We start from the raw sequence: 22513 nt of genomic DNA, 5'->3' as shown, positions 1-22513 counted from the left end.
AAACTATTTTTCATTTAATGTTGATGGAGAAATATAAGTCCCAAAATGTTGGTTTAAAATATATCAGGTTAACAAACCTATCAAGAAGAATGGGATTTGGAGGAGGCAAATCTATTTTATTCTATTCTTTATTTTAAACACTTTATTATTATTTGTATGAATTGATGCCATTAGTTAGAATTTAAAAACTCTGTTTTTTAAAGGTTTTATTTATTTATTCAGAGAGAGAGAGAGAGGCAGAGACACAGGCAGAGGGAGAAGACACAGGAGGCTCCATGCAGGGAGCCCGATGTGGGACTCGATCCCAGGTCTCCAGGATCACACCCCGGGCTGCAGGCAGCGCTAAACCACTGCACCACCAGGGCTGCCCATAATTTAAGACATTTAAAAGTAAATATGACTAGAATAGAAACTAGGGTAAGGAAAGCTAATACAACACTTGATTAATAAAGCAAAAATCAGGGAAGAGGAAAAGAAACAAAAAGAATAAGATCCAGAAAACATGAAATACCAGGAAAAAGATAAAATATATAATCCAAGTAAATGTAACTGTTTTATATCTCAATGTCCAAAGCAAAACATGCCACTAGAAAAGTAAGTGAAGAACACAAAACAGTCAAAACACAAGAGAAAAATGAATACCAACCATGAGAAAAGATTCTCTAGTCTCTTAACAAAGAAGTGAAAAAGAAATGGGATTTTTATTTTAACTTATTACACTTGCAAAGATGACAAAGAGTGATAACATTTGGGTTGGTGATAGATGTGGGAAATGGGAAATGGACACTTTTAAGCTGAAGGCATGAAAAAAAATGGTATTACTTTGCTCAGGAGGAATCTGGCCATATAAACTAAAATCAAAATATACATGCCAGGCCTAGCAATTCCACTCCTGGAAATTTATCCTAAAGCAATAATTGGACTTGTGTATAAGAATGTCCTTAATATCATTTTTTACACTAGCCAAAAAAAGGGGGGGGATATAACCTTCATGTTTACAACCTGGAGATTGGTTAAATACTTTATACTACACTCATGCAAGGGGACACTACATAGTTATTGAAAAGGGTAAGGTAAGGTGAGTTTATATGTATTTACAGAGAGAGATTCCCATGATGTGCTATTTAAAAAATTATGGGACAATGTATATATAATGAATTAATTTATGCAATAGAATATGATATTGTATATAGGTAAGAATCTAAAAGGATAGACTCTAAATCAAAAGTTCCCAAATTGGGGATCCCTGGGTGGCGCAGCGGTTTGGCGCCTGCCTTTGGCCCAGGGCGCGATCCTGGAGACCCAGGATCGAATCCCACATCGGGCTCCCGGTGCATGGAGCCTGCTTCTCCCTCTGCCTATGTCTCTGCCTCTCTCTCTCTCTCTCTGTGACTATCGTAAAATAAAAAATAAATAAAAAAAAATTAAAAAAAAAAAGTTCCCAAATTTCCCAAGTTCACCATACCCTTAGTGTATCAGTAACGTTTGCATGCTGCCTCTGGGCCAAAAAAAACCCCCCAAACAAATCATGTAATAGCTTTGTCTTTTAAATAGTCAGGTCCAGAAGACTTAATATATATTTATGTCCTAAAAACTTAGTAGCTATAAAGCACATATAAATTGAAAGAAAAAAACAAGGTTTACTTCATTCTTAAACAACCACCATGTGGGCCTGTTGAGCACCGTATATCTTCTTGTACTTTGGAATCAGACTGGAACCGAACACGCTCATTTTCTGTTCCATTTTGATGTTTGCACAGTACTGGCTTTTTATCTAGCAATTGCCCTGAAAACCCAGATTTACAAAGATATGACATCACTGAAAGGAATGTAAAGTGAGATGTTGAAAACAGGGAAGGGCCTCCAGCAGTACTTCATGCAGTCTCTGACACACATCAGACGTCACCGTGCTTCCCCAAGGGTTTCGAGCAGCCCCAGGGTAATCCTGTGAATTCCCTGCAGCGGCCCAGGGTGCCCTGGCTCAGTTTGGGGCCTATGCATTAGACTGTAAACAAAGATTCTTTCTGGAAAGTGACATTGGATGAGAGGGAGAGTGACTTTTCTTTATTAAGCACAGCTGAATAGTTTGAACTTTCTATAACAAGCAAAACATAAGAGTAATAAAAGACTTTTATTACTTTTAAAAAAGATTTCTCATCTTTTAAAAAAGATTTATTTATTTATTTGAGAGAGAGAGAGCACATGAGAGTACGAGTGACAAAGGGGCAGAGGAAGAGGGAGAAGCAGACTCCCCTCCTGAGCAGGGAGCCCAACAGGTGGGAGGCTCGATCCCAAGACCCTGAGACCATGACCTAAGCCGAAGGCAGATGTTTAACTGACAGAACCACCCAGGCGCCCCAGACTTTTATTACTTTTTGTAAGGTTTATTTTTCTTCATTTCCAGAAAAGAAACCAGAAACAGAGCAAGAGTGAAAGCAAATGAGGGTGATATACAGGAAAGAAAAATGAAATAAAAACTCTAGCTGTGGGGCAGAGGGTGCAGGGGCACACCACACACCACATGAGAACTGTCTGTGCACTTCCCTCTGTGACTGACTCTGGTCCAGGTTCCTCCAGGCTTCGGCTTCTCAGCTGTTAAGTAAACCCACTGGCTTCCCTCACAGGCAAAGAGCCCCTTGCAGTCCCTCCTGAGGAGCAGAGCCATGAAAACCACAGCTCTGGAACCTGCTGTCTGGGTTCTGATCCTAACTCTGCTACCCACTCGCTGTGTGACCTTGAGCAAATTCATTAACTCCCCTGTGCCTCAGTTTCCTCCTCTGTTAAATGATGAGAATAATGTTTACCTGCCATGGGGACTCCAGGCACTCCCGTACTACGTGGCCAGTGCTGAGTCAGTGGTAACACTTAACTATTGTTGTTGCCACCACTGTTATATATATATATATAAAAAGATTTGGCCAACAGACTTTTTCCCCTCCAGCAATCAGAACTAGGAAACGCCGCACTGTCAGTTGAGGCCCTGACTCTTGGTTTTGGCTGGAGTCATGATCTGCTTCTCTATCCCGCCCCCCACCCCACCATGCTTTCTCTCTCTAAAAATAAATAAAATTAAGAAAAAAAAAAGAAAAGATCTAAGAAATGTGAAGGACTGTCCCTGTTAGCATGATATCCCAGGGGCAGAGAGAGGTCAGAGGAAGCCACTAAGGATCCATGCACAAACCAAAGGCATAGGGAGGCAGGGCCATGTGCAAGCAGAACTTAGGAGGTAACTTGAGGCTTTCTGTTCTAGTGATAAAAATAGTCAAATTAAGATAGGAAATAATGGAATCTCACTATCTCATGATCTTCCCCCCACATCTCTTTCCTTCTCAAACATTCACACTTTTTAAAAAAATTAAGTTTTTGGTTTTTTTTTTTTTACCTCATCTCTATGTCCCATAAAGTGATATCGTCGCTGATCCAGGGATTGGACGGCTCAGCTGGGGTGATCAAAGGATCATATTCCACATACTGTTCCGTGTAAGCAATTAAGCTGCAGGAGGGAAGCAGAGCAAAGAATGCCGCTGATTTCCCATAAAAACTTGTATTCTGTTTCACACTAACATTAAAACTGTCTTCGTATAATTCTAAGTTAAAGGAAAAACACCTTCACTTCCACCTCTGATAAACTCAACTGTTTCATTTCTGCCTGTTTCCTTCTCATGGCCAGTGTATCATTTTTGCATCATGCAGTCATAGTATACATATGCATTTTATATCTTTTCCCCACTTTCCTCTTTACCTGGACCCTGGCGCACCCTGCCTAGCTGCGGTTAGCCTGACTGATAGGTCTACACCTGCTTGTGTGTTACCCCTCACAGAGACTATGGATCTCAGGACATCTGGGTCACACCAAGGACACCAGAGTCCCTCCAGGCTGCCAGCCACGGGTTCCCAACTGGGGAATGTCCTTATTCCAAAGACTAAAATCCTGATAGACCAAAAGGAGGTAATGCATTACAAGCATTTTTCCACAAAGCGACTTAGTTTTTTCAGTTATAATTTAAACAGCCATATAATCTTTTTAAAACAATAAAACAGTACTAAGTGATTTCACATACACACACAAATAGCAAATTTAGAAAAAAAAAAAAAAAAAGAGAAGAGAGAGAGAGATTTTTTTTCTCCCATCCTTTCTCACAGAGACATCCAGTTTCTACCATTCTGTTTCCTTAAGGACTTACCTGTATATTTCTAAATTTTGGTTTTACAGTTGTTCTTTATTATCTATTTTATTTTATTTTAAAAATATTTTATTTATTTATTCATGAGAGACACACAGAGAGAGGTGGAGACATATGCAAAGGGAGAAAGAAGCAGGGTCCCCATGGGGAGCCTGATGTGGGACTCGATCCCAGGACTGAGCTGAAGGCAGATGCTCAACCACTGAACCATCCAGGCACCCCTTGAATATCTATTTTAGATGAGAATTAACTTTCCCTTCACCAGTCCCCAACTTACCCCCCCTCTACCTCCTCTCATGATCTTCCTAGGAGACATATAATAATTTTTGTTAAATCAATAGTCAGCGTCCACATTATTAAACTAGATACAAATTATTTTCTGCTGAACTAAGTAGCCTACTACCCTCCTCAAGTGTTCTAACAAATCTGTAAAACATCTAGCAAAAATTTTTCCATATCTTTTTTTTTTAAATTTGTCTATGTTTATTTATTTATTTTTTTACATTTTTTTAAATTAACTTTTATTGGTGTTCAATTTACCAACATACAGAAAAACACCCAGTGCTCATCCCGTCAAGTGTCCACCTCAGTGCCCGTCACCCATTCCCCTTCAACACCCGCCCTCCTCCCCTTCCACCACCCCTAGTTCATTTCCCCGAGTTAGGAGTCTTTATGTTCTGTCTCCCTTCCTGATATTTCCCAACATTTCTTTTCCATATCTTAAAGACAATACATAATCGTTGTTCAGTTCTGTCTCCCTGTCTCTCAGAGGCCCTTGCTTCCAAGTCTTGAGTACTCTTGCTCCAGACTGGACTATTTGCTCCACACATGTGATGTCACATCGCCCTCTTGGGATGTCCTTCACTTATGTGTGGAGCCCTTGCTTTTCTGGGCTTCACATCTGTTGATTGGTTTTACTCCCTGGTTGGGTTGAAACACTCCTTGAGTAGTTTCCTAAGAAAAGACACGTAAAAACTATTTTAAAGCTTTGCAGGTCGAAACATATTTTTATTCTATCTTGATACTTGACTGAAAGTGCTGGACACAGAACCCCAAATTAAAAATCACCTTCCTACAGAATTCTAAAGGCGTTGCTCTACTGCATATTTTGACATCCAGTGTTACTGCTGAGAAGTCTGGCTTCAGTTCGATTCTTGTTCTTTGGCTTTAGGTCTCTCTTTTCTTTTTTTTTTTTTTAATTTTTTATTTATTTATGATAGGCACACAGTGAGAGAGAGAGGCAGAGACACAGGCAGAGGGAGAAGCAGGCTCCATGCACCGGGAGCCCGACATGGGATTCGATCCCGGGTCTCCAGGATCGCGCCCTGGGCCAAAGGCAGGCGCCAAACCGCTGCGCCACCCAGGGATCCCAGGTCTCTCTTTTCTTGAAACAGTGTCTTCTCTGTATGGTTGTAGTGCCGTGAAATTTCACCCTGGCCCTTGCTGGTTGTTTCTATTTACTATGCTGGGTACAAGGTACAAGAAATTTAAAAAATATTATTTCCCAGAAGTATTATTTCTTTGCTAATTTCATGCCCTTCATTTCCTTGGTCTTTTCTTGCTATAATTCTTTCTAGTTGGATGTTGGACATTCTGGATTGGTAACCTAATTTTCTTAGATTTTTTTTTCTAGAATGTTCTTCTGCCCTGCCACTTTTCATCTTTTTTGTCTTTTTGCTTGACAGTCCTTCCTATCTGGTTGTTTGTTTGTTTATTTATTTATTTATTTATTTATTTATTTGGGCTATCACTTTCTTAAGTTTCCAGAGTTCACTCTTGTTTATGATAGGATCTAGTTCTTGATTCATAGATGAAATATCTTCTGATATCTGATATTAATATTTCTTCTTTATTTAAAAGAAGAGAGACATGAGAGACACACAGAGAAAAAGGTAGAGACATAGGCAGAGGGAGAAGCAGGCTCCTCGCAGGGAGCCTGATATGGGACTTGATCCCAGGAGCCGAAGGCAGATGCTGAGCCACCCAGGCATCCTTATTTCTTCTTTAAAAAAAAAAAAAAAAAAAAATATATATATATATATATATATATTAGAGACAGAGAAGAGAGAGAGTGTGAGTGGATGGGGAAGAGCAGGGAGAGAGAATCTCAAGCAGACTCCTTGTTGAGTACAGAGCTGGACATGGGGCTCAATCCCACAACCCTGAGATCATGATCTGAGTTGAAATAGTGAGTCAGACATTCAACTGACTGAGCCACCCAGGTGCCCCCGATATTAACATTCTAAGGATATTAATTCCATATTTTTGTTTTCTGTTTTTTGAATAGTTTTTGGTTCCTCCAAGTCGCTTTTGCTCTTTGTTTGCTCTTTGTTTGCATCACAATCCTTCACACTGGGGTTTCCCTTGAGTGTCTGGAAAATCTTACACACATCTGCTTGTGTGTAAGAGTAAGATACTAAAACCTGCTTGGAGACACAGGTGTATGTGGACAGGGCTTCATCGTCAGGTCATGGGCAGCTCACCAGACTTTTTTTCACTAGATCTCCAAATGAGGGATTTGGGGCCTCTCCTCAGGGGACATTGATTTTTCTCTAGAGCACGGGTAAGTAAATGTTTTCTGTTAGAATCAGTAAATATTTCAGGTTTTACAGGCCAGAAGGTCACTGTTGCAATAACTCAGCTCTTCTGTTGCAGCAAAAAGCAGTTATAAATAATTCATGAATGAATGTGTGTGGTTGTGTTCCAATAAAGCATTATTTACAAAAACAGTAGAATGGAGTGACTTGGCCCACAGATTGTAGTTTCTGAGTCTCTTGCCTGTGGGCATATATACATTTGGCTCCTGGACAGCTGAGAGCCAGGCAGAGGAGGGGTGGATGGTCCCACTGTTCAGTATATAGATCTTCTATTAATCTGCTTGTTTTCACCTGGCTCTTTATGATGTAAGGTGCCTGAATTCTGAGCTGATATGACTCAATTTCTCTGGAGAATAAATTGCCCATCTTTTATGGTGGTAGAAAGGGGAGAGATGATTTCCTACAGGGCATGGATCTAGGCATCCAAAAATCCAGAGACAGACTTTACCCATTCGTCTGGGTTAGCTTCATGCTTTATTCTTAACTTCCATGGTCTCTAGAACTTCAAGAGCCAAGAGCAAATTTTGTTGGGTAATCTGGTTCACTTTGTTTTAATACTTACACTCTTAACATGTAGGATATAATGTTCTTCACTCTGTCCCCAACCTTCTTTTTTAAATTAAATTTTGAAATATTTCAGGGATACAGAAAGACATAAAAATTGTAAGGACATCACCCTTATACCCACCACCCAGTTAAAAAATAGAAATAGGGGACCATGGTTATGCCCTAATTCCATAGACTCTCAATCTTGGAAAAATTTATTGAAACTCTTAATCCATTAATTTGTTGACTGTGTCAGTTTATACCATTTCTATTCCTTTGCTTACATATTGTTTTTGAGGGGGAGAGAAAATAAACATATGTCCACAATATTGTCTTGAGTGAATTTATAATAATTAACGTAATCATTTCCTTTATACTAGACACAGAATTTAAAGTGTTTTAGGACACCATTGTTCATATCGCTTTTTCCATCTTTTGGGTTACTTATTTAGAATTAACACCCATAAGTGGAAATTTTGGGCCAAAAGATATGAATATTTTTATGGTTATCAATTCACAATAAAACTTTTCTATAAGCACTGACAACTTGAGAGTCACCAATCTCTCCTGAAATGATAAATTCAGAGCCACCGTTCTTACTACCGAATTGCAGAGAGCAAGCACGGTCAATTACTGCTGAAAGTTGAAGAAATTAGCCAGCAGCTACATCTCATTGCTACTCAAAAAGTGTGGTCTGCAAACCAGCAGTACAGTTATCACTTGAGAGCTTCCAAGAAATGCAGAATCTCAAGTGCCACCCCAGACATACAGAGTCAGAAACTGAATTTTAATCCGATTCCTCGGGTGATTTATATGCACACTGAAGTCTGGGAAGCACCACATCTTATTCTTTAATTTTCCCAGGGGCTCAGGACACACATTTTATTCGTCCAAGCAAAATGAAGGAGCCTGGGATACTTCTGGTTTTAAACATGACTGCATGTTTCCTATAGCCTCACAGCCTCCTCACTGTCCTGGGTGTGGCCTGTTGCCCAGGGGAGGGGGTAGAAGGAGCACTGGTCCAAATTGGAAAACCTTAGTTCTTATTTTCGGGTGAACCATTTAAGTGCTCTTTGTCAAGCTCGCCGTGTTACATAATGGCCTTGCTGAGCACTCAGGACCATTTGAGAAAAAGTGGGAAAGCATTTCAAAAGAATCTTCCAAGTCTTCTACATGTGTAAGATGTGTGATTGCAACCAGCATGCGCAGTGGAGGCATGTTGTCCTTGTAGGAGTACAAAGTAGACAGTGTGCCCAGGCGAGCCTTCACCCCTAAGAGCTTTGTAGCATCTTAAGGCTCTGGGGCAGCACCGTGGCAGGAAGGCTCAGACTACAAGCCTGTGCTGTGACAGCTCCACAGGGAGCCATCCTTTGCCACATGGGATAATTTCATCCTTTCTGAAAGAAATGGGTTGCACATTAAAGTACATAATAGTCACCTAGGGCTGCTATAACAAATGACCACTAACTTGGTGGCTTAAAATGACAGAAGTCTACTCTCATTCCTGGGGGCTAGAATTCTGAAATCAAGGTGTCAGCAGGCCTATGCCCCCTCTGAGGGCTTGAGGGAGAAGAATCCTTCTTCACCTCGTCTAGCTTCTGTTGGTTCCAGGCAGTTCTTGGCATGTAGGTATGTAACTCCAATCTCTACTTCTGTCCTCCCATGACTTTTCCTCTGGGTCTGGGCCTTCTTCCCTTCTCTCTCTTGCTTGTCATTGGATTTAGGGTCCACGGGGATAATCCAGGACAAGTTCACCTCAAGATCCTTAATTTGTATTTGTAAAGACTCTTTTCCCAGATAAAGTCACATTCATGGGTCCCATGGACTGGGACTTGCACATACCCCATTGGAGGCCACTATTCAACCCACTGCAAGGAACATGAAAGAATGTGGCCATGAAGCTGGAGAGGACACACTTGACCACCTGACTCCTTCACTCAAGATGCCAAAAAAACAAAGCAGCAGCTGATAACCTCAATCCTGTTTGAGAGACGATGGGCCAATGGGAGATGTGTCTGAGGCATGGTGAGGTGCTGAGGCTTTCCTGATTATGATGTACTTGGGTGTCCACTGCATTCTCAGAATTTGAGATGGTGGGTGTAGTCCATGGCTCTCTTCAACGGTGACCCTTTTGTCTCCCAGAATGTGCTCCTAGCCATTCCAATAACCTCAGTCTCCAGTGGCCCCAATCTCAAATGAAAGACTTCTACCTAAGCAACCCAAGGCAAAGGGTATGTGTGTTTGGAGTGGGGGAGTGTGTCTCCTAACTAATTTCAAGTTATGGAGGATTTTTAAAATTATTTTTTTAAATTTAATTTTTAAAAAAGATTCTATTTATTTATTCATGACAGACACAGAGAGACATACACAGAAAGAGAAGCAGGCTCCCTGCGGGGATATGGGACTCGATCCTGGGATCCTGGGATCCTGGGATCAGGACCTGAGTCGAAAGCAGACACTCAACCACTGAGCCACCAGGCGTCTTGGAGGATGTTTTTAAAAACCAGAAATGGACTTCCCTCAAGTAATAATACATGGGGATGGGAAAACAAGATTTCCTCCCCTGCCTTCCTTACCCCTCCTCAGATTTCTGTGAGATGGGCTAGAGGTTGCACTGGATGCGTCTCCAGCTTGTTTTATGTGGTCACACCTACAACTGGTGAAGGCAGGTCTGACAGGCCATGCCATACCTAGGTTCCTGGATGGAGCCCAGCAGAAGTACCTGGGGTGAGGGGAGGCAGGGGAGGCAGGGGAGGCTCAGGAGAGGCTGGGTGAGAATTCTGAGTACTCAGGCACTCGGGGGAGCCTGCCTTTCGGCAGCCTGTTAGTCATTGCCTAATGAAGACAGCTGCTGTGCTGGCCAGCCCAAGGCGGCATCACCTTACAAGGCCAGGGGAACAGCTAGGAGGACACAAGTTGTAATGAAACATTGGCTCTCAGCCAGGTCTCTTTAAGAGAAATTAGGGGATACCTTCAGAAGGTGGAGAAGAGGTGGTGAGATTAATGATGATGATGGTTCTAGAGAAGTGGTTGAGAGCCCAAGGAGGGATTTTTGTAACCACTGAAATTAAGAGCACGAGATAGGACTGTGTAACCGGCATTAGGTGTGAATGAAGTTCCTATGGCCTCACCCCACATCGTACTTTCTTAGAGCAGGGTTCAGATGGGACCCTGGCTATATGTGGAAGAACACGTGAAGAGAGGTAAGAACCTCCTACAGAAGTCCTGCAATATGCACCGAAGCAACAGAGAACAAATCAGCATGATCACTAATGAGTCAACCAGCGCCGATGGTAGACAGCATTGATCAACAGGGAAATTTGTTGTATTGGAAGACACACAGTGATTTTGTTAGAGTATAGCTACATAAAGTTTGTTAGAGGCTTTGTAAAGAAGATAGTATGTGCATTTTGAATGTAATATTTTATTGGTAGAAGTGGGATGTACTGACTGAATCATCAGAATTAGACAGGGCTGGGGATCCCTGGGTGGCTCAGTGGCTTAGCGCCTGCCTTTGGCCCAGGGCATGATCCTGGAGTCCTGGGATCAAGTCCCGCATCAAGCTCCCTACATGGAGCCTGCTTCTCCCTCTATCTGTGTCTCTGCCTCCTTCTCTCTCTGTGTGTCTCTCATGAATAAATAAATAAAATCTTTTTTAAAAAAGAAAAGAATTAGGGCTACACCAGGACCTTCTGATCAAGCAAGAGACTTGGAATTTGTTTGTTTTTTTAAAGAGGGAGTAGGGAGGGGCAGAGGGAGAGAGAAAATCTCAAGCAGACTCCCCACTGAATGCAGAGCCCGACAAGGGGTTCAATCTCACGACCCTGAGATTATGACCTGAAATGAAAACAAGAGCTGGATGCTTAACCAACTGAGCCACTCAGGTGCCCTGAGACATGGACATTTTTTTAAAAAAAGATTTTATTTTATTTATGAGAGAGAGAGAGAGAGAGAGAGAGAGAGAGAGAGAAAGGCAGAGACACAGGCAGAGGGAGAAGCAGGCTCCATTCAGGGAGCCTGACATGGGACTCGATCCCGGGTCCCCAGGATCAGGCCCTGGGCTGAGGGCAGTGCTAAACCACTGAGCCACCTGGGCTGCCCAAGACGTGGACATTTTTAAAGGTAGTTTAGAAAGGAAGATCTTGAGATTCTAAGAGGAAGTGAGATATTGGATGGTTTATTAGTTTCTTACAGCTGCTGGAACAAACTGCTACATACTTAAAAGCACAAATGTATTATCTTATAGTTCTAGGGGTCAGAAGTCTGAAACGGACACTGTGGGACTAAAGTCAAGGTGTTAGCAGGATCATGTTCCTTCTGGAGGCTCAAGGGGAGAATACATTTCCTTGCCTTTCCCTCCCATCTAGTAGTGGTATCCCATATTTCTTGGCTCCTGGGGAGCCTCTTCAAATCCAGCAATACCTGGTCAAGGGTGGCTCATGTCACATCACTCTGACACTGACCCTTCTACCTCCCTTGTCTACAACAAAGAGTCTCTTAGTCACACTGCGCCCACCTGGATAATCCAGGGTAATCCCCTTATGTTAGGTTAACTGATTACTAACCTTAATTCCATCTGCAAATATAATCCCCCTTTGCCGTGTAACCTAACACAGTTATAGATTCTGGGGATTAGGACCTGGGCATCTTTGAGGGACTATTATTCTATCTTCCACAGGTGTAATATGAGAGGCATTTGTCCAGAAGGTAGAGAATGAAGTCACTTAACAGAGGGTGTGCTGGTAGGTAAAAGGTGTATACAAGGCCGGCATGGACTTTTAAGGAATGGCACCAACATGTTTTATTGGACTGTCATTGTTACAACCTATGCAAATAAACTCAGTGTTCTTGAATCTATGCTTGCCTGTGTCCTGTTTGTCACCACTGCATGGAAAAGACAGGAGACAGCAAAGTGCCTTTTCTTGCAGGTTCCTCTGAGTGGCTTTGGCTCTTAGTAGTCCGTTGCCTTAACTCCTCTCCTAACTTTTGGGGGGTTGATTCTTTTCAGAGAGAGGGGCAGAGAAGGTTAACTCCATAATTGTGGTGGCAGAGGACTGAGAGAAGGTGAAAGAGTACCCCACACCAGGAAGAGATGGAAGGGGCTCTCCTCTTCCCTGTGCTTCTCAACACCATGAGACTGGCCAGAAACCGTACAAGGGGTGGAGTGAAGGCAAGCACTGCTCATCTTGTCCCTGCTCTCTTGTCTCTTTCATCTCACCTGGAGGTGTTATGCTAAGAAGGTATCCTAAAGGTATCCCCAAAGTGGGATACAGAGGAAAGAAACAAAGCGTTGGTTACCTAGGATAAGACCTAAGCTTCATGCAGAGAGAATACCTTTGGGTCTGCACCAGGGCTGTGCTTTCTTAGGTGTGAAAAGAGGTACAAATGGAGACAGAAATGCCATCCAGGAATATAGTGAGTGTACTTGGTTAGGTTGACCCCTGTGCTGTGTCACTTGGGGTTTGAGTGAAGCAGCTAGGGATCCTGGGTGGTGAGTAGCCCTCCAGAATGCATGAACTAGCCCAGAAGACATCTCTGGGTTCTTGCTCAGTTTTACCTATCTTCTGGGAATTGCACCCCAACACATAGGGCTGCACCAGGGCTACTTTAGGTGCTGCCATGTACTTATAAACTGTGCTCCTGGCCACAGTTGAATGGATACCTTACTGACCTAAACTGGGCTAATACTCTCTTTCTCTAGCTTCAAGTGTAGGATCTGTAGTCACAAAGTTCAGGGACTGGAGACAGTCCTGTTTTCTAACACCTGTCTGTGATGAAAGATGATGAGGCCAACGTGGAAAGTGGAGCAGGACAAGTAGTGAAGGAGTCTTGGGAGTGTTGAAGGTCCTGGCTCCAGCTATTATTTATTTGCTCCCGCTATTCATTCTTCTTTCTTTCTTTCTTTCTTTCTTTTTCTTTCTTTCTTTCTTTCTTTCTTTCTTTCTTTCTTTCTTTCTTTCTTTCTTTCTTTTTTCTTTCTTTTCTTTCTTTCTTTTTCTTTCCTTTCTTTCCTTTTTCTTCTTTTTTTTTGTAGGCTCCACACTCACATGAGGCTAGAACTCATGACCCTGAGATCAAGACCCAAGCTGAGATCAAGAGTCAACTCAACTGACTGAGTCACCAGGTACCCCCTGGATCCAGTTATTCTTAAGCCTAGTGGTATTGCTGGTCATCCCAGAGCTCAATTCTGCAGCTCCTCCTTGTATTCTGTGGGTCAGCACATGCTCTTTTTAGCTGAACTGGGTTCAAGCTGGGGTTCTATTGCTTGGCAACAAAGCAATACAATTGAAAAAAAGGATGAAGGTGATGGAAATGTGAAGGGCAGTTAATGAAGGCAGCTCTTTGTAGCATTAGCTAGAGAGGCTTCTTTTCCCCCAGAACATGCACTTCCTTGCAGTGCACAGACAAGACACCAGAGTCTCCTGGAGACACACAAAGACAATGAAATGGGCCAGCAGGCAATGAGGGAGGTAGCAGTGGTTGATAGAAAGTTTGAGTCCAAAGTCAACATCAATGACTACAGGAAGACTTGAGTTGGATAGGAAAAGCATAGAGAGAGAACAGAGAGGCAAGGAAAGAGCTTTGCAGACAGCTGGCACATGATAGCATACAAGCAACAATGCTCACAGATCCTTGGGTATGTGGGTGGGCCTAAGGCAGAACAGGGAAGTGTTACAGACTGAACTGTCCTGCCACCCCCCCCCACCCCGCAACCAAATTTCTTAGGTTGAAGCTCTAACCCTGCAATGTGATTGTTTTGAAGATAGAGCCTAAGATTAAATGAAGTCATGGGTGGGGCTCTGTTTTGCTAGGACTTTCATCATAAAGAGAGGAAGAGATACCAGAGCTTTCTTGCTTGTGTGTGTGTGCACAGAGGAAAGGCCATGTGAGGACACAGCAAGCGGGGGGCCATCTGCAAGTCAAGAAAAGAGGCCCCACCAGAAACCAGCCCTGCTGGCACCTTGATCATAGACTTCCAACTTCTGGTACTGTGAGAAAATAGATGTCTGTTGTTTATGTCACCCAGTCTGTGGTATTTTGTTATGGCCACCTGAGCTAACTAGTACAGGAAGAAATGGAAAAAAACTAAATACAAGAAATCCAGGGGAAGTCCATTAGGAACATGACTTCTCACTGAGCAGTTTTAACATTCTTGTCCCTTTATTGCTGCCTCCTTCTGATTAGTATATGGTGTTGTTATTATCAAATGCCAAATTCTCACATCATTAGAAGATGCTGACACACCAGTCATTAGCAAAAAGGCTATCCATCATCATCAGATGCTTTGAACTGGTTCTTGGGTGGAGTGTGGAGCTGACCAATTTATCCCCATAGTTCTTTCCATTTCCTTGTAGAAAGGGGAAGAAATTCACCATCTGGCTATCAAGAGTAGAGCCCATGGTCAGTCATTCAGTCAATATTATTGAACTACAAGTGCCATGAAATAGTGAACAGCTCTCTGGATCACAGGATGATGCTCACATTGAGCTAAGAGCAAAGTCATGGCTTCTAACAACTTTAACTAGTAGTCATGGGTTACTATAAACACACATATATACATATACACGCACACATATATACATATTTTATATATGAGGACTCATATATATGACATATATATGTTATATATATTACAGTTGACCCTTGAACAACATGAACAACATGGGAGTTGGAGCACTGAACCCCTGTGCGGTCAAAAATCCATACAGCTTTTGACTCCCCCAAACTTAACTGCTAATAGCTACTATTGATCAAAGCCTTACCAATAATATAAACAATTCATATTTTGTATGTTATATGTATGATGTACTGTATTCTTACAATAAAGCAGAAAAAAGAAAATGTTAAGAAAATCATAAGGAAGAGAAAATACATTTATAGTACTGTCCTATATTTATTGAAAAAAATTCTGTGTATGAGTGGAGTTCAAACTTGCGTTGTTCAAGGGTCAACTAATTGTATGTATATAATATGGGGTTATTAATACAGTTTGTTAATTAGGTTCCCCCTTTGATAAACCTAGAGAGGAAAGAAATAACAATAGCAAATTTAGAAAACTTTTAGTCCAACTACTTAAAAAAATCTGAGAGAGAAGTTTTAGAATTCATCCTTTCTCCCTTAGCAAAAAATAGTGACATAATTTTGCTACATTTTGTAAAGAATATGACAAAAAAAGTAAGGTGAGTTGGAGGAAAAAGTGATGCGTTGAGGGGGGGCCTGGAAGGGACCCCTAGAGTGATGCACACGTATGGATTGTGGTCCACAGAGCAGATGGGAGAGAAGATGGAGACACAGAGACCAGGGAGATGGACAGTGAGGGATGGCTTGCAGCTGTGGGACAAGAAGGCATCGAGTATAAAGCATTTTGGGCCAGTGACCATCACTCCTACTTTAGAAATATAATACAAGGGTGCTACAGCACTCATTAGGAAACTGGGGCCTCTACATGGGGAGGAAACCTGGAAATTGAATGTGGAAAAGGTGACTAGAAGAGTGTGTTTGCAGCCCCTCAAACTGTATGTGCAGTTTTCCAGACTCTGCACTAAAGAGAACCAGGATAGGAAGAGGCTCTGGCTAGAGAGGGAAGGGAAAAGCCAAGTAGCACTGTGGAGAGCAAAGAGCAACATTGGTCTCTCATTCATTCATTCATTCATTCATTCATTCATCACATCTTTTTTCACATTGGAGAAGGTGAGAAAAAGAGAGGATATAAAGAACTCCTAAATTGGGGATCACCAAGAGAAAATACATTCCTTGGGGAAACTTGGGATGAGTGAAGGGACGTGAAGCTGAAATTAGCCCCCCAGAAAGAAGAGTATATACCAGGCCAGATATTTCAGTGCTTCTAGGTCTTGGTCTGGATACAATCGCCCTGGCTATTACATTGCCTCTGATCTTTCCTTCTCTGTCACCTAAAGTGGGCTGGGAAAAAGGAGAAGCAAGGATCTCACGGTGTCTGGAATCACATAAAGGCCACGTTGCAATGACCTCTTTGGCCTCTTTTTTCCTTCCCCGAAATTATCATTAGGCATTAAGTTCCTGGACTTCCATCACCCTAGTAGGTTTTTAATAACCCTTAGGGTATCCAGCCCCTTGCTGTCTTATCTCATTTCGTTAATTACATTTCATGATCGTGGAGGGCTGGGAGGCAGAGAAGGAACCAGCATCCAGTTTCAGAGAGTAGCCGCGATCCTAAGATGGACAAGCAAGATGATGTAAAAAACCAATTCAGCAGTCAGCTGTGGTGCACAAATGACTCTCAGGGATAGGGTAAGGACAGCCAAGCACACAGGCGGATACGGAATGAGACAACTCGATCTCTCTGTGTGGGGCAGCGTGGCGTGACTCCTGCAGTGTTTGGGCATAGCTCAGTGCCCCTGTGAATGGGGAGAAGTCTTTGCAGAAACCCTACAAAACATAGATACTTTTCAGGCAAATGCTGAACTAAAATGCAACTAAAATGTATAGAGTTTTGCATTCCCAAATTGGTTTGTCAAGTGCTATAAGGCTTGGGAAAGTAAAAAAGGGGCTCCTTTGAGAACTCTGGCAAAGGACAGTAAGACTTCATTTATTTGGTAACTTTAACTACTGAGGGAACGCTGGTGAGATATATGACCCAAAGGGCCTCTGAGCAGAGTTTACAAGGACATAAACCCTATGCCTTGAGGCTCATCGTCTGAATTCAGAAGAGCACATCCCTTGGAAAAAACTCTTTACTCTTGCTTTAGGACCAAGGCTAAGGAACTTGGTCATTTGATTTCCTGGTATAGCAGATCAATTTTAAAAAAGAGTCTATTTCTCCAGCCCTAGAATCTGGTCTGGGCTTGTGGCATGTGTTTGCCAATAAAATACAGCAGAAGTGAGAGTGCCAGTTCCCAGCCTCAAGAAGCTCTGCCTGCTTCTACGCTCTCTTGAAGTTCTGCTATTCTCATGTGAGCTGGAGGATAAGAGACTATGTGAAGGAGAGCCCAGTATCCCAGCTGAGGTTATCCTAACCCAGCTGAAGCCAAGATGATCCCAGAGCTGCCTCCCCAATCCACGGCTGCACACGGATGCAAGCATGAACCCAGTGGAGCCAGCTGGCACATAATCATGTGAGCAGTAGCAAATGCCTGTTGTTTGAAGCCACTAGGTTTTGAGGCCAGTTGTTACTCAGCGATATCTAACTGAAACACCTGGTCTGCTATAGATTGTTGACTGGGAACAAGAAAACAAACCAATAACTAAAAAAGCAGAAACAGATACTCAAAGGTTGTTATGGTCTGAGGCTATTTAGGGAAAGGGAAGCAGTTTGTGGCACTTTGTAAGACCCTGATCACTGGTGGTTTTAAAGCACAGTATAAAAGTCATCTAGGAAAGCTAACTGAAAAATAGTGTCCTTTCTTTAAGAAGGCAAATGCACGAATCATACTTAAGAAAGATGCTCATTTTGGGGCACTAGGGTGGTGCAGTCAGTTGGGCATCTGACTCTTGGTTTTGGCTCAGGTGGTGATCTCAGAGTGGTGAGATCGAGCCCTGTGTCGGGCTCTGTGCTCAGTGTGGAGTCTGCTTGAGACTCTCCCTTTCTCTCTCTGTAATAAATAAATCTTTTTTTTTTTTTAAAGTAAAAGATTCTCATTTAAAATAGTTCACATAAAAAGCTTAAGGTGTTAAATGTTATTTATCTGGGAAATTCATTTGTGTGTGTGGAGACCATACTAGCCAAAGCAAAAATTGGGTAACAGATAGGACTTTGTATTATTTCCAGGTGCAAAAGGAGCATAGGCTGGGAAATGGAGGTTGGTTGCCATGATGTTGGCCTGAAACCACTCATGGTGACAACGGGACAGCACAGTTGAAACCAGAACGACCTGAGAAGATTTGCGCAGAAGAACCAAACTCTCCCCATCTGGCCCTTCCTTCCTCAAAGGTGCCAGATTAATGGTGCTATCAGAGGCACCCGAGGGCAGACACACAGACTGTGGACTGCAGGGCCTTCGTAGGGCTCTCTGTGCAGCAGACGGAAAAGAGACAGGGTGGAAGGAGTGCATTAGCACAAAGCTGCCATCTGCAGGACCAGCTTCACTCCTTGGCTTGCCCTTTGTTCCTTCCTTTGAACACCACGCACCCAGTTCATTCTGTTCCACGTACTTGAATTCTGCTTCTTTCCAAGACACCATTAAGCACCACAGGGGAAAACCATAATAAAGGTTCATATTTATTGCAAATATAGCAAGTGCCAAGGACTGGGTGAAGCTCCTGCCCTGGATGAGCTCATTAACCCTCTAAGTTAAGTGCTACTGCTCTCTCTCCTTTAAGGAAGTAGAACAGAGGGGCAGAGAACTGAAGCAAGCAGCCCAAGGTCACACAGTTAGAAATGACAGAGGCAGGATCACAACCCCGATGGCTGGCTCCACACCCATCCCCTACATTGTTCTGCTCTGTTCCTTCAGTAGGCCAAGTTTCCTTATTCCCTTCTGGGGAGTGGGCGGGTGTGGCCAAAACCTTTGACCCAATCCTGACTCCTGCCTTTTTGGAACCGGATCTTCACCATCACCAGCCCTCACGCCTCTCCCCAGCATCAGCTCCCGGGGAAGTGCATGACATGGACGAGGTCCTTTGCCTGATGGCTAATCCCCACCCATCACCAGCATGGGGACGTGTGTGCCCACCTGAGACAGCTCAGCTTTCAGCTTTGGGAAGCAGAGCAGTCTCACCCAAGGCCAGCTGCCAGCACCGCCTCCCTGTCCCCGCCCCCACTGAGCCGTTGACAGGCCAAGGCTCCAGGCTGCTTTATCTCCTGCTCACACCCGGCTCCTCTCCCTCCTCCTCTCTATCTGGGAGTTTCCTTGTGGTTCTAATGAAAAACCCTTGTGTCACATTGAAAAGTTGCCAGTTATTGCTGCTGGGAATAAAATCTAGTCTCTGCTGGGAGGAGACTCCTGAAGCTCGGAGCTAGGAGTGCGGAGTGGCTCCTTGGAATAATCTCTCCAGTGCCAGGGGAGCAGCCTCTCAGGCATAATGAGATGCTATCAGGTGGGGCCCTTCCTGACAGCAGTAAACAAACAAACAGTAGGCCCTGCCAGGCTCCCTGCCCCACCTGGACTGTCTCCCTGGCCCCACCTGGACTGTCTCCCTGGCCGGCCTCAGGCCTCAGCACACCTGCCTGGAGTCAGTGGGCTTCCCTCAGGCTGCTCGGTTCAGGCTCTTTCCCCATATCCCCCAGAGATCAGACAAAGCTGGATGCCTCTTCCCCTGTGAGCTCTCAGGTCAGTGAGGGCCAGGCAGTGGCAAATTCCCTCCAAATTCCCCCCAATTCTCAAAGGCCTGGTCAGTCCTCTTGCAGATTATTCAAAATGCAGGCTCCTCTGGATCTACCTGGAGTCACTGAATCCAAATCCCCAGAGCGAGGGTTTGAGAAACCCATTCTGAACCCCTCCTTGCCTGGACTGTCCTGCTCAAAACCACTGGACCTGCGTGACTTGACCCAATGGAAGATGCTCCCTCTAGCCGCCCCCACATTGCTCTCTTAGGACTGCAAACTCACATGTGCCCTTTGAAGGCCAGGCTTTACTAGCACTGATCCCCCCAGCACACAAGGATAACCGTTCCTGTCCCTCTTCCACAGAGAAAGAAGCGCAGAGTCCCTTGCAGGCTCTAGCACCAATGCAGTCAAGGTCATCCTGCTACCTCACTCAAGGGCACTCTCTGGAACAAAGGCAACCACAGTGAGATCAGAAAAGCAACTTTAGAGCATGGTACTTGGGAAGCCCCGCATCATGACAGTAGAGGGGGGCAGAGGGGGTGCTCTGTGACTTGCAGAGTCAGCTGCAGCCCTGACTCCACAGCAATCTGTGTCGAAGTCAAACTGAGCTCCAGTCAGTGGCCACCTTCCAAAGTACTTGTGTTGGGGAAAATGGGAATCTCGGTGACTCTTACTGAGAATCTCGGTGACTTGATGCTGCCTCCCCTCTGGCCCTGCCCTGGGAACGTTTGATGATGTCTGAAGACTTTTTTTTGGTTGTCACAGTTGTGATGTGGGTTTTGGCATCTAGCTGGAAGAAGTCGGGGATGCTGCTAACTATCCTAAAATGCACAAAATTGCCCAGAATATCAATAGTGACACTATCATTAAGTCCCGGAGTAGATATGAGATGCCATCAGAGATTCCAGTGCAAATCCAGGGCTGCCCTTGCCCCCTGAACACAGGATGTTCACTGAGGGGTTTGGGTTTGGGAGTAGAATTTTCTTAGCCCCGATTTGTTGTTATTTATCTAGAAAGAGCATGCAGATCAACCTGGGGCCAGCAGAGAAAGGCTGACAGGTTGAACACACAGCCAGCCCTCTGTGTGAGCTGGGTTTAAAGGATCCACTTTACTCTGATATCCAGGAAATGCTAAGACCCAGCATAAGCCCTTGATCCCTCGGATACTGGTCATCGCTTCAACAGTAGCATATGGCTGAACAAACGTTCAGTTTGGGACTGTCCGATCAGATTTATTCCATAACAGATTCCCCAGGTGGTCTCTCCTCTTCACTGAGAATTCGAAAAACAGACCATTTAGTTGACAAAATTGAGTTTCCCATGAGTTAACGGAGTGGGAGTGGAACCAGCTACCGGTGCAGATTGTAGCACAAATGCTCCTGAGGAAGCCAGGCTGGAGGTGCCAAATATTTTCTTTACAGTTGATTTGATGCAGTTCTGTGGTTGATGGTGTGTGGAGGTGGAACGCCTCCTGATGGCCCAGCCCCCTCCTGTTTGCGTGGCCAGCACCTCAAAGGGGCACACATAATTTTTTCCCCCTATAAAGTGAACCTGGGCATTTTATAGCTGAAAAGGGAGCAATTCTATTTGAATTAATCAAGAGGCTGAAGGCAAAAATGCATTATGTAGCTTTTAAGGACATTCTTCCTAGATTGACAGGGTCCCGTGGTCACCCCTGAAAAGCTTCAGCAACAAAACATTTCTTGACATCACTCAAGGGAGGTCTGCTGTCTTAGCTGTACTCGCACAAGGGCCTGCAGTTTTTTTTACTCATCAGTTTAAGAAATGACTACGGTCTGCCTCTTGACGTGGTGCATACTTGTTAGCCACGACCCCGTCACACTTCTCTTTTGTTAAATTAGAAGAAAGTAGTAATATTATTGAGGAGAAACATACCTTTCAGCCACTTTGGACATTTTTAAACAATGTCTGTCAATCTGTGCATTCAAAAATGTTATCTGGGGAAAGATAGAACAGAGGTGTTAAGACCAAACTTTTTTTTTTTCACCCTTCACCCCATGAACCCAAACCTTGTATTTCCAAAAATATCCAAACAGCAGCATCTCTGGCCAGCCTTTGCCAACCCTCCAGCTTTGTATTCCAATGATCATTTGCTCTTTTGGAAATTTCCACCACACTCAGGAATCACATTCTACGATTTAGCCTATGTCAATATTCTTCTGTACTCGGTGGTAGCCTAAGTCTTGACTCCCAAAAGCGATTGCAAACTTAGAGGCAGTGGTGTATATCCTACAAAGCTTAGCAACACTTACAGGCACTGTAAATATCTGGTTGGACTAATTTCTAGTGAGTTCCCTCCGTGCACCCTTCACACCTACATCACACCCACCATGCACTTGGTATACTTGACTAGATCATCAAATAGCTTCTTCGCATACATCTGCTTCCTCTTCCCCACCCAAAATAAACTTGTCAAGGGCAGGCACCTCAGGACCCCCCACCCCCACTGCCAGAAGCCAGTAAAACATAATGTAAAGATCCTAAAGTTACTTAATTGCCAGTGAACTCTAGAAAGGAGTAATGTAATTAGCCATTGTCTGCTGACCTGGGTTGACCAGTTAGCTTCTCATCATGAAGGAAGACAACACTGAACCAAGTAATGCTGAAGTGGTTCTGAGAGTGAGGATGGCTTTATTTGTAAACTTGCCTTTTGAATCATAGCAATGAAGTCGGTGGTTCTGAGCTGGCTTACTCTGTCAGTGCATTACTATGTTAAGGACCCTGTGACACCAGTCCGCCCCTTCCCCCTTCAGCCCCCATATTATTCTGTGGGAACCCCGACTACAGCAGTCACCCCGAGGCATTGGGACAACTCCGTTATGTCCTTCTCTAATAACTGCTGAGGGGAGCTTGGTAGAGCATTTTTCCTCTCAAGCTTCCATGGGTTGTTCACACACAGCACTCAGAGGTTCAAGTCATCC

At 43.7% G+C, this 22513-nt stretch overlaps 1 protein-coding gene across 26 annotated transcripts in view; it reads right to left on the bottom strand.

The window, feature by feature from the left end:
- Positions 1 to 22513, bottom strand: part of RGS6 (regulator of G protein signaling 6) — a 544783-nt gene that overhangs the window by 54189 nt on the left and 468081 nt on the right. For 19 of the 26 annotated variants that reach the window (XM_072761912.1, XM_072761919.1, XM_072761924.1 and 16 more), the window contains exons 12-13: positions 21468 to 21529; positions 3383 to 3493 (exon numbers count right to left, since the gene is read on the bottom strand). In XM_072761912.1, coding sequence (XP_072618013.1) covers positions 3383 to 3493; positions 21468 to 21529 — 173 coding nt within the window. The remainder of the gene's footprint in view (positions 1 to 3382; positions 3494 to 21467; positions 21530 to 22513) is intronic. The other 7 variants (XM_072761928.1, XM_072761931.1, XM_072761927.1 and 4 more) reach the window with 1 other exon arrangement.

The sequence above is a fragment of the Vulpes vulpes genome, chromosome 6 (genome assembly GCF_048418805.1).
Source record: "Vulpes vulpes isolate BD-2025 chromosome 6, VulVul3, whole genome shotgun sequence".
Taxonomy (NCBI): domain Eukaryota; kingdom Metazoa; phylum Chordata; class Mammalia; order Carnivora; family Canidae; genus Vulpes; species Vulpes vulpes.
Note: the sequence above shows the minus strand (reverse complement) of the source record. Positions and strands in the feature narration are given on the sequence as shown.